This window comes from Mastomys coucha, unplaced genomic scaffold (genome assembly GCF_008632895.1).
Source record: "Mastomys coucha isolate ucsf_1 unplaced genomic scaffold, UCSF_Mcou_1 pScaffold12, whole genome shotgun sequence".
Lineage (NCBI taxonomy): Eukaryota > Metazoa > Chordata > Mammalia > Rodentia > Muridae > Mastomys > Mastomys coucha.
The window spans coordinates 90,225,034-90,237,225 of NW_022196894.1; the positions used below are offsets into that span (position 1 = coordinate 90,225,034).

The following is a 12,192-nucleotide window of genomic DNA, read 5'->3' on the forward strand; positions in this document are numbered from 1 at the left end:
GGAATTGAACTCAGGACCTCTGGAAGAACAGTCAGTGCTCTTATCCATTGAGCCATCTCTCCAGCCCAAGCTGTTGACTCTTGATGAGTGTCACTGAACACACTTATTAAATGGTGGCAAACATTCCACACTGTGAGGTAGGATGTATCCCAGCTGCCTGTTCGGTTTTGCCCACAACAGGCCCACTTCATTCTTTGTGATTTAATATTTGATAAAGCTTATTTATTACACAATTGAGTTTTGCATGTCTCACCTAAAAATTAAAACTCTCTAAAACCCAGATTTCCTGTGGACACTAAGTCCTAGAACAGTCTGGAAATGTCCTCTCCTTCATGCTGGCTGTGCTGATTGCCAATCACTGTCTATAGTCCTGAGCGTTAACAGTGTCAACAACTACCACGCCCTGTTCACTGAGCGCCAATATTATATTGGTTTAGCAGTCATTCCAAGGAGCATGGTTTCCTGGATGAGCCCAACTTACCAGGTCAGTCAGACACCCTTGAAGTCTCCATGGCTTTCACATTAGGTGTTTTCTACATGTCGACTGTTGGAGTTTGGTCCTCTGCATGTGATCTCAGATAGTGATGCTATTTTGGGAGGTGATAGAAATGTTAGGAGCTGAGGATAAACTAGAAGTCACAGGTCACAAGTCAGGGGTTGCAATGGGGTATGTATTCTCTGAATGTGATACTCGGTCCCTTGCTCCTCCACCCCCCCCACCCCCGTCTCTGCCTCTTGGCCGCTTTGAGATGAGAAACCATGCTTCATTGTGCCCTGGCAACATGGTCTGCCTTACCAGGCCCAGGAGTAGGGCCAGCCAGCATGGGCTGGACCTTGGGACCATGGGCTCAATCTTTCCTCCTTTAAACTGTTTCAGATATATGTCACAGCAGCGAAATGCGAACCACACACTGTTTAAGAATTGCATTTGATCAACAGCCACATACATCCTGACCCGCCAACCCTGTATCTGTCACTCATGTTGCTGAGCCCTTTCCCTCTCAGACCTTGAGACTCAGTCCTTGAGTCTTAGGCATGCTGTCATGCCTTCAGATCAGAGCCATCTAATCAGTAACTGTTCAAACTTTCAGCCGCTCGTGCCCACCACGGAACTACTCAGAAGACGTCTTCCACGTGGGTATCAGTGAGTCCTCCTCTAGGGTCAGCTTCTTTGGCAGCGGGCTACCACCTTTCCATAGCAGCTCAGTCAGTTACTGGGCAACACCCCAGCTTTCTTCTCAGCTTATTTACAAACTAGTACCTGGGCCAGCACACCACACAGTCTTGGTCATTTAGAATGATGGAGGGGAAGCCCATGGTGTGTTTGTTTGGAAATATGTCCCTTCTATTCCAGGTAGTCAATTAGTGAATGTGTTCAATAATTAGCTCTGAGCGACTGGATTTAAAAGGGTAGGATATAAGTTTTCCACGGACCAATATTTAATGTTAATTGTGATCAAGATTAATGTCTCTTTCTATATTTCAGCAAATAATTATTGAGGCTTCTGCAGCCTGGCCAGGAGCTGTGAGCTCTTTCCAGAGAAAAGGTGGCCAGAGGTTCAGATCTCCCGAACAGTTTTTATCTAGCATAGCAAGTAGAACTGCTTGCAGACAAGCCTGATGACCTGAGTTCAATCCCTGGGACCTGCATGGTCAAAGGAAAGAACAGACTGTCACCAGCTGTCCTCTGAGCTACACACATGCAGCGTGGGGTGTGACTACACACATCATCTATACTAAATACATATTTAAAAATGTGGTTTAGCTTATTTTCTCTGTGTATTCTATTTAGTAGCAAATCTGTCAGGTTGGCAGGCATCACTGGAGCTGGGGTGGAGCCCGGCAGCCTTGGATTTAATTCCCAACTCCATACATGAATGAATGAATGAGCGAGCGAGCGAGCAAACAGCTCAGCAGAGGTGCTGGTGAACAGGGGTGCCGGTGAACAGGGGTGCTGGTGAACAGGGCCGACATGACAAGACCGTCTGTCCCCTGTACAGAGGAGATGCTGAGAATTTTAACTCTGGATTTTATCTGTTGGGCCCTGCCCTGAGTGATGTGTTCTTGACGCTGAATTATAAGTACAAATTGGTAAGTGAAGGCGACCTCTTACACTGGTCCCAGAAAAGAAAATGTCAAACAACTTCTCCAGAAGAGCATATTGTGTTGATTTATTATAGAATGCAGTTTAAAAAAAATATCTTTGAGGTTAGCCTTTCCAGTTCAAAGTGCAGAGCTAGAAACACTGGGGGGTGGGGCAGCGGGCTGGCCTCCTACCTGCAGGCTCCCTCCCCACTGAGCGCTGCAAGCAGGGTTTGGAGGCAATCAACCCATTTGCTCCCCAGGGGAACCACCTTCTGAGTCCCCAAAGCATGCACTGTTAATTGGCATTAGGCTATTCAGAGTGACAAACTTTGTAATGGCATTGTAAGACCAAAACAGAATACCTATTTACCACATACACACACGATGACTAGAAAAGGAGAAATTCTCAAATGTTCACCGAGTGTCATGGTCATCTGAATGAAAGGGGAAAGGCACTGTGTCCCTCTAGGAACACATGGCTACGACGAACTCCACATGCTCTGAATTCACCTCATTAAATACATGACAGTAACTTCTACCACTCGAAAGTCACAGGCAGCCTGAAACTCCCTCTGCCCTCTACTTCCACCCAGGTACAGACAGGTACTAAGATATGCTCTTGGCTTTATTTACAAGTTTATCTTCATGTTTCAATGGAGGCGAAAAACTGTCTCAACCAACAGTTCCCAAAGAGGGTTTTGGCTGAAATTCACGCACAAACCACTACATGAAGGAAACAATGGAGACCGTGCTGAACTCGAACACCCAAACCAGACCTTCCCACCTACAGATAGACGCTGGCAGCGAGCCCGCTGCTCTCTCACCAGGGAAGTTAAGTTCTACACGGGGACTCAAGATCAACTTCTTTTGCAGGGATGCACAAGTGACACTGGGCAGGGTGACGTGCAGACGACTCCAGCTTCCACCCCACGTGCATGGATGCTGTGCAGAGACAGCGGGACCAGGACAAGTGGGAGGAGTGTCTAGAACTTTCTTAGTTTCCCAAGATGGAAACAGTGCGACTTCCTATGTGAGCAGAGGTTGGTCTTGGGACCCAGCAATAGACATGCATGAATGTTAGACCACGAGGGAAGGAACGAGGACAATTCCACACGGTGGGGGTTGTCCCACAGCCTTTCTGCACTGGACATTTGGTGGCTTTTGGGGTGTCTCTGCCTATGAGTGGGGGCTGTGCCCTGAACGTTGGTTGGAAACAGAAATCTCTCCCTGGGCCACCAGTCAACCTTTTCTTGCCAAAAACAGATCCTACAAAAGAGCAAGTACAAGAACTATCAGCTTTCTCAGGATGTCCCCAGTGTCCTCGTGTGATTGCCACACACTCAGTGAATGGTCCAAGACAGTCCCAGGTGCCATGGACCTGGACTGAGGTGCAGCGTCAGAACAAGGAGAGGAGGCCTTGACTCTCTTCTGAGCAACATGAACTGGAATATCGGCCACAGTGGTCACGGCTGTTACCTCCAAAGCCATGACCGGCCACCTGCACCGTAACCCGTGGGATGCGGAACGCACTGTCTCCGTCTGTGTGCCGGTTCAGCTGAGGTGGATAGGCGTGTACTCTGGCCTCCGTGTCTGGATGATTTTTGGCTTGGGTCTCTTCGTTCTCTCCATTTCCTCTTCCTCCTCCTCATCCTCTTGGTCACTCTCACACACGTGGACCACCACACTGGGAGTGGTGTCTGTAGCTGCATGCAGCTCGTACTTCTCCCCTGGGGAAATGAAACAAGTGCACGGTGAGTGGAGATGGGGCTCGCGGATGGTGAGTGGTGCTGGGGCTTGTCCTGGAGGAGGACAGGCAGGTACCTGGGAGGGCACCAGGGTTTGCTTGGTTACTTTCTGCCTGACTTCTGATGGGCTGAGAGACTTGGCCAGACCCAGTCTGCACTTGTGTCTCCTTCATGGATGGCTTATTCACAAGATGGAACATTTGCACCACAGAGTTGCTCCCAGTCAAGCGCTGAGGGCATGGGGGAGACAGTGTGCGCTGTTAGCTATCCCTCTCATGACCACCCAGAGGTGCTGTGGGGAGGAGCATCAGTACATTGAGAAGATGAGCAAACGCCACTGCTGGAAACAAATGTCCTGTAGGTGGGTAGGGCTCCAGAGCATGGCAGGGGCAAGACCCTATGTGCATGTGTGAGGCTGCCTCGAATCTGCCCAACCTTATCATCCTTTCCTTAGTTTGGAGACTGAGTTTTATATTGTATGAGCTGGCCTCAAACTTACTGATAGCTGCGTTTGACCTTAGACTTCTGCTCCTCTTGCATCACCTTCTGGGTGCTGGGACCAGAGGTTCTGTACTACTATACTTGATTTATGTGACACTGGAGGCCAAGTGCTTCATAGCCGAGTGCCACCCTCAGCCACACCATCCTCTGTCTGTCTGTCTGTCCATCCATCATTTACTTTTTTTTGGTTTTTCAAGACAGGGTTTCTCTGTGTAGCCCTGGCTGTCCTGGGACTCACTCTGTAGACCAGGCTGGCCTCGAACTCAGAAATCCGCCTGCCTCTGCCTCCCAAGTGCTGGGATTAAAGGCGTGCGCCGCCAATGCACAGCTACTTTTTTTGTAACAGTTATTTACTGGAACTGGGAGTGCTCCCTCATTGCTCTTCTGGGCTAGCCTGAGCTTGCCCAGGCTCAATCAAGCACCTTCACGCCATGTGGTATAGCAAGGTTAGGATGGCCTCAGTCACCAAGAAACCTGGCTGGAAAGGAAGGCCTGGGACATCCCTTGAGGGAGCCTGCACTGGAAGCTGAGGGGAGGCGGCATGGTGGAGCGGCTGCTTCACTGCTTCGTGGATGGGGACTGAGTGGAGACTTGTCCCGGGCCGTCTCACTTCTTTGTGCCCCTTGCCTTCTCTATAAGTGGGGCAGCAACGGCATCAATGGGGCCAACTCCGTGAGAAAAGGAATCCAAAACACCCAGAGGAAGGCTCACAACACACATGCCTAACAAATGCCACCTAGATTTACAAATGGAGGGCGCTGGGGATGTAGACTAGATAAGAGGTGCTTGCCAGCCGATGCAAGGCCCAGGTTTGAGCCCTACTGTTGAACTGGCTAAGTTTCGAGCTGATGTAGCAGCTCGGTGAAGCCGCCTGCTCTCTAGTCTGCTCCTCATATATGGGAAGCACAGTGCTCATGAACAAGGAGGCAGCATGGCCTCTACCCTACCAATGAGGCTAAAGGCCTCAGCTCTCTCCAAGTGTTGAGGGTTGCTGCGAAAGCTGTAAATGCTAAGTACCCTTGGCCCAAATGCAGAGCTAACATACAGAAACACATGCATGCATGCATACATACATACAATAGCATACAGAAACAGTACTAACTTCGAGCATGAAGGTCAGACTACGCTCAGCAGGCCTTCTCCACCACCCTGAAGGCTGACTGAATTGTGCTGGCTCTGGGTGTGGAGAGTTCAGTCATGGCCCTGTTAGGAATGTTTTAGCCCCTTTGTTCCTTGCCTGGGTTCTCAAAGACAGAAGGCTCACCTCAATTCCTGCCTCTGGAATTGTCTGGTCCCTTGCGGCAGATGAAGATCTGTGTCCATGTGTAACACACCCACAGACTCCAAACCCTCAGCTGCACTAGGAGCCGCCATGGCGAACTGCATACTTGTTCACACAGGCCGTTTCAGTCGTGACCTTCATGCTACAATCAGCACTAGTAACACTCGTGAGTCTCAGCTTGCACCATGGGGGATTTCCATTTAGGCCATGTTCTCAGAAATGTAATCTTTCAGCACGAAACTGCTGCTGCTATGAGAATAAAAGCACTGCCCTAAAGGCACGCCTGCCGTCTGTGAAGGGGAAATAAGGAGTCGACGGGCAGTGTTGATTCGGCTGTGTGGGGGACAGTGGTGCACAAACAAACAGGCTGGTGCCTACTGTCTCTTGGAGTCCTACATGGGCACACACTCCAGCAGCAGTGCAACAATGTGGAATAACACATGGGTCACACAACACATTCGAGTGCAGTCACGTGAGGCCAGGGGACTCCCAGGCACTTTCCCACCTAAGGGTGCTGCTTACCTGGCCCCAGCTTGGAGATAGCATATAAAAGATCGTAATTTATGACCGGAGTGGCGTCTTCTACTTGTTTCCAGCCAACCGGTGGAGAGGCAGGAGGAGAGATGAGAAACTGTTTGTCTGGATTGGGTGGAGCCAGGCGTGAACTTCCTATGTGTAAAGTCTGAGGAGAGAAATCAGCTCATCAGTATGCAGCAAGGTCACAGCAGCTCATAGAACCCTCTGGAAGGCAAGCATACAAGGGCAGACCGTGACTCCAGGAGGAGCCGTGAAGTGAAGGAGGGACTGAGTTCTGGTTTTGGTGCCTGTGTTGGGTAACTTTTCAAGTGTCTATGACAACCCTGGTTGAAAACTGAAGTGGGGAGGACTTCTTCTGGCTCACGGTTGGAGAGGGCGCAGGCATCATGGAGAAGGCAGAGCAGACTTCACGGTAGCCAGCAGCCATAGAAGCGTAGAAGCATGTGGTAACTTGCTACATGCTGCCAACCAGGAGGCAAAGAGAGCTTCAACTTGAACTGAGGCTGGGCTCTAACCCCTCAAAGTCCCCCCCCCCCCCAGGGATGTCATTCCTTTAGCTAGGCCCCACCTCCTAAAGTTCCCTAACTCTAAAACTGCACCATTGAGGACCCAAGTATGCAAATACAGGAGGCCACGTGGGGCATTTCACAGTCAAACTCTATCAGTGCCAAGGAGAGGTGAAAATGCTCCAGGGCCATGAGCTGCACTCCACAGGGTTACGCTAGCTCGCAGGAAGTGAGCAGAGACAACTTTACATGAAAGGAAGCTGCCAGGGTTGAGGTCAGAGGAGCTCTTATCAATTCCTATGGGGCCCAAAGGTACAGCAACATCTCTGGGGGTGGAGGAGGGGTGAGGAGGAGCTTCAGAGCCTGACAAGGACTGACTTTACCTTGGGAGTAATGCCTGAGGTGATAGAACAATCCTCGACCCTTTTCAGCACCTCAGCTAAGTGTCTCAACCATCTGATGAGCCCCACCCCTGCCCTGACTGACAGCCCTGTGCTCAGTTGAATTCAGGTTTACAAGGCGCTGGAACCCATGAGAACCTGCACCAGCTTGACAAGGCTCTAGACATGTCCTTGGCCTAATCCCGGAGATGCTTACGTGCAGCGCTGGCCAGCAGTGACCTCTCCCTGCCCCCACCCCAAAGTGTCCTGGTGAACAAGGAAAGCTTGCTTGCCTTCATTCATGATTTAGCTAGGAAGGTCCAGGCCTACTATCACTTTCACCGGATTCCTTTATACAAGGGGTGCGCCCCTAAGGCCTCAGGGTAGGAGCCTGCCTTTTCTGAGGTGAACTCTAGGTTTCCAATGTAGAACACAATCAGCATACAAGGTGCTTTGCCACAGAAGAGCTTCGAGGGAGGTACCTGCTTCACAATGAACACACTTACCTGAGCAAAATATAACTTCATTTCCTTTCCCAGGAATTCCGTCTTATGCAGCCGCAGTCTGGCGTCAGCTGCAGATAAGGGGTTGCTGAAGTTTATTCGGACACGTTTGAAGCTCTTAAAATACTGGAAAGTGGTGTCCTTGTCATATGTCCTGAAGAGGGATTCAAATTTGGCCTGAAAAATAATAAAAAGGTTTAAAATTCACTGTGTGCTTAGTCACTGTCCTTCTTGGTGAAGAAGTGAGTTATCTATCAGTCACTTCATGGACTCCAAATGTCCTGTTGGAGAAAAGCCTGCCCTGCTGAGGAGGAGGAGACTTTACTGTCTGTTGTGTGGGGCAGGGAGGCCTTGCACACAGATAAACACAGGAGCCTCGGTGAGACTCGCCCAGATGATTTTATAAGAAGGATAGGACAGGATTCGGTATACCAAAATCATGTAACCAGCAGAACAATGAACTCTTTTGCACCTCAGTGAAGAGTCTCACCCATCTGATAACCCCCTACTCCACGTTTCTAACGTGGGACAAGCATTTTCCAAGGAGGTGCCTAAGCCTAATATCCCATGACCTCACCCACTAGCCAACCCCATCCAGAGCAGAGACTGTTCTTCCAGGCTGTCTTGGGGCCCAAGGTCCTGCAGCAGATTTGAAGGGGTAGGGAGGAAGAACCTTTTGAAAAACTGAAGGACAAGGAACAATGGCCTTAAAGGGAGCTCTCCAGAACTCCACTGTGGTTTTATCTCAGTCTGTTACTTTTTTTTTTTTAACTCTGAGGAAAGACTACGGGTGTAAGGTTGAACACGGTGCCAATCGGCCCTCTCCGCAGCTGTGGCTTCACGCAGGTGCTCGGCTCACCTTGGTGCTGTAAGGGCTGCTAACAATTATGAAATATCATGAGCTCTTAGCATGGAAAGTCCAGATTCCAGGATTACAAGCTTGGCTCTTGGCTTCTGGAAAACCCTCGTCAGCCTCCTGGGGACTCTAGGCTGGGGGACCTCACCCTCTCCTGGTGTGTGGGGAGGGTAGAGGATGGGGCTGCACCTCCTGGGGACTCCTGCATCCTGAGAGGTGCCCTCTGCACAGGAGAACACCTGAGGCACAAGAAGGTACACTGTTCACAAGCCTATCCTGGAGATGGAGCGAGTGGAGAAGGGAGCGAGAAGTCAGCCACCCTTGGGACTAAAGGCCTAGTGGCCTCCACCTGCAGCCTCTCTCTGAGGCAGGAGGCAGAGGAGCCACAGTCTTCTCACCTTGCTCAGTACATTCCCTGGCTTTTCTTCATCCCAGGAGCATTTTCTGCTACCTTCCCACTAGGGACTCGCAGAGCTGGGTGTGGAGAAAGCAGGGCTGCCTTCAGATCTGGATGTCCCTGGCTGGGCCATGTCTTTCCTCCATCACCCTTGGGCACTGGGTGAGTTTCTGGCTTATGGGTTTCTTGGTAAAGCTGAGACTACGCATGACCTCATCAATAGGCACTGTGACTAACTGTGCAGTTTTGAAGTTATGATTCAGAAGTTGGGAGAGATGACTTTGGTGAATATTTTTAGAATGCAAGTTAGGGCTCAGAACCAAAGCACCAGAGAACACAAATTCTTGCCAAATCCACACCACTACACACTTATGAAATAATTGTATTTGTTCTAATAGTAGGTATCCGGCAGTGACAGTTGTATCGTATCTCTACCTAATTAAGAAACAATTGAGTCATTTCATTTATCAGGCTAATAATACTCATTACATCAAGTCTGTAGAATGTCCATGAATACAATGTGTTCTACAATCAAGCTCAAGAGCTACTGTCCCAGTTTCTCAAACATTATACACAATTAGCTAACAATAATCAAACCCTCTACAGGTCCTAATATGGCTTGAATATAAAGCATAGCACACAAACACCATCCCCACAAAAAACACAAAAAACAAAACCCAGAACATAGTCAATATCCATTCATATATGATTCTTATTAAAGATCAATTAGATGGCTTGGTAGCAACTGATGGGGGAAAAAAACCTCTTACATTTTACCAAACGGAGAGGAAAAGCATAGTGATTAAGACGACGAATTAAATCACTTGGTTGAGAGCTGCTCTCTCATCTTACACTGAGTTTTAATATTTGCTTTGTCTGCATTTTCTTTCTCTACTCAGAAGGATCCGGAAGCTAGAGGCAGACCCTTGCCATTACTGTAAACAGGCAATCCATTCACAGTATTTATTTCCCACGAGGGACTCTAGGCGCAAAGCTGGAAGCAACCTTCTCCGGAGTTCACAAGAGCCCGGTGTGGCCGCACACAACGTCCGCACCTCCCGCAAGGAACCTGGGAGCATTCAAAGACGCTCTACCCAGACCCAATCCCAGTTAATTCTTCAGACAACAGCCTCTGATTTTCAAGTCTGTAAATACTTTGGGGCTTACTTGATAAACCCCAAGGGAGTGCCACCCACCCCTGAGTATTTCGGCTAATTGACCCAATTAGCCTTGTGTTTGGAAAATGCTCAGAGTTCGTCAGAAGGCTTACCCTGGTCTCACTTTCGCTGAAGACATCACCGTTTGCCACACAGGCAATCAGGGAGCTAAAATTGTAGTTAAAGTCCCTAAAATGCATTCTGCTTTTTCACGGGGCAGACGCTTAACGAACGATTCACTCACTCGCAGTCAAGCCCAAGCTGAAGCTTCCTTTGCCAGAGAGAGAGAGAGCAGCCGCGGGTCCTTTCTCCAGCCGCAGTTTATAAAGCTCCTCAGAGAGCCAGCCCCCTGGGGGCGGGAGGGCTCGGCTTCCAGAGCGTCCTGTTTAGACAGCAAATTCCTGAGTCAAGTCCCACATGCCCTCAGGCAGACAGGGACAAAGTGTAAGTTTCTACTGGAAAGAGGTGACGTCAACACCTTAGTCATTTTCCCTATGCTAATTACCTCTGCTCGGAGCGTGGAAAAGGCCGCTAAGGTTTGCTGAGCCTCGAAGCTTTACCGCCCCTCTTGCTGCATAGTTCCCACTGGTAGTAATTCCACTCAGCCGCCCAGACAACACGCTTCTGGGGCTGAGCGGGGCGGGCCCTGCTTAAGACGGAAAAAGTTACAAAGGAGGGACGAAGGTCTGTGGCTGTAAACAGCAATTAGCCTCCAGGGAGTCCTTGGGCTTTGAGAGACCTGGCAATGGCAACGCAAGTCTTGCTAGCCTATTATTTCCTGAAAAACCTCAATTGATGTGTCTTGCTGGGCACCGGAGAAACATTTTGAAATCTGTCTTGGTCACTGAGCTGTTTTTATGAAAAATGGGGGAAAGCAGGATTTGTTTTGAAGTGCAGTGTCCCACCCCCCACGCCCCTCCCCCATACTTTATTGGATGAGAGTCCCAGTTCTTAGCGGATGTTGGAAGCGCACCCAAGACTCTCCTTTGAAAACATCCTTACTGTAGTTGCAGGGCCAGGGATGGGCAGCATTTGTGGGTGGCAGGGCACTTGACACAGGAACGGAAGTCTGACAGAGAATCCGGGATCTGAACCCGAGGAGTCCCGTCCCACAACTAACAGAGGATCCGGGACCTGAACCCGAGGAGGAGTCCCGCCCCACAGCTAACAGAGGATCCGGGATCTGAACCCGAGGAGGAGTCCTGTCCCACAGCTAAATACTTTTTATCAGTGAAGGAGGAAGAAGCGGGAAGAACGCAGCTTAACCAATGAGCATGGGCCTGGCTCCTGTGCCTGCGAGGGGTGGGGGTGCTTGCTGCACAGTGCAGATGACAGCACCTACCTTCTGTCCTTAGAGCCCCAACGTCTTTAACTTTCAGTCTGATTCAGCCACTCGGCCCTATTTCTCCCATTCTCATTATCACCTGAAAGCCTTCAAAGTACTGAGGCCTTCTCTAGGCAAGGTGGAGTGTCAGCTTTTAAGTGTCCAGAAGTTAAGCTGAACCTTCCACATTCAAAGCGTTATTCAAAGTACTATTAAAGCCAGCCAATAATTATGAACAATATTTGTGAGCGGAACAAACAGGACACATTAATACACACACACACACACACACACACACACACACACACACACACACACGCGCGCGCGCGCGCGCGCGTCTTCTCAGATGAGCAAGTGTTGCTTAATTTCGGAGCCCAGCGCCTTGCTGCCAGCTGTGGGGTTATGTAAGAAACCAGTTACAGTGTTTGCTTAGCCAGATTCCCCAGGGCTGCCAACCCCAAGAGACTTGGATGAATTTAACACTAAAAATGTTTGGGCTGCTGGGCAGTGGGTGCATGTCAATCACCAGGATTCTGAGGCAGACTATCACCAAAACAAGTTTACCAAAGGTTTCAGACAGCATGGTGAGGGGTGGGGGCTCCAAGGAGAGTCAGGTCTAGGAGGTAAAATGGGCGTTGCTTCTTAGAGGGGCTCATAGGAGCCTGTAGACAGACTCTGATTCTCCAGCAGAGGGAAAAGTAGGGGAAGAAAATATGCCACCAAGAGCCTTTTGACAGTGCCCTATATGTCTACCCTGCCAGTCTACAAACTCACTAGGGAACTGAAAAACCAGGGCACCTGGAAGTCTGTTAGTGGAGACTTATAGACAGAGCTCTCAAAAGGATGTTTGCCAGTATCTGAGATATAATGCAGGAACGGTGAGGGTGGGGGGGACTGCTGCAGGAGCTGTGGGGAGGGG

General features: G+C 49.7%; 1 protein-coding gene across 2 annotated transcripts in view; it reads right to left on the minus strand.

The window, feature by feature from the left end:
• Positions 1-2,147: 2,147 nt before the first annotated feature.
• Positions 2,148-12,192, minus strand: part of Rcan1 (regulator of calcineurin 1) — a 71,042-nt gene continuing 60,997 nt past the window's right edge. Inside the window, exons 1-4 of one of the 2 annotated variants that reach the window (XM_031364441.1) lie at positions 10,063-10,332; positions 7,543-7,716; positions 6,136-6,295; positions 2,148-3,812 (exon numbers count right to left, since the gene is read on the minus strand). In XM_031364441.1, the coding sequence (XP_031220301.1) occupies positions 3,637-3,812; positions 6,136-6,295; positions 7,543-7,716; positions 10,063-10,149 (597 nt within the window). In that variant the 5' untranslated portion in view covers positions 10,150-10,332 and the 3' untranslated portion in view covers positions 2,148-3,636. Of the gene's footprint in view, positions 3,813-6,135; positions 6,296-7,542; positions 7,717-10,062; positions 10,333-12,192 lie in introns of those variants that run through there. The other variant, XM_031364440.1, reaches the window with a different exon arrangement.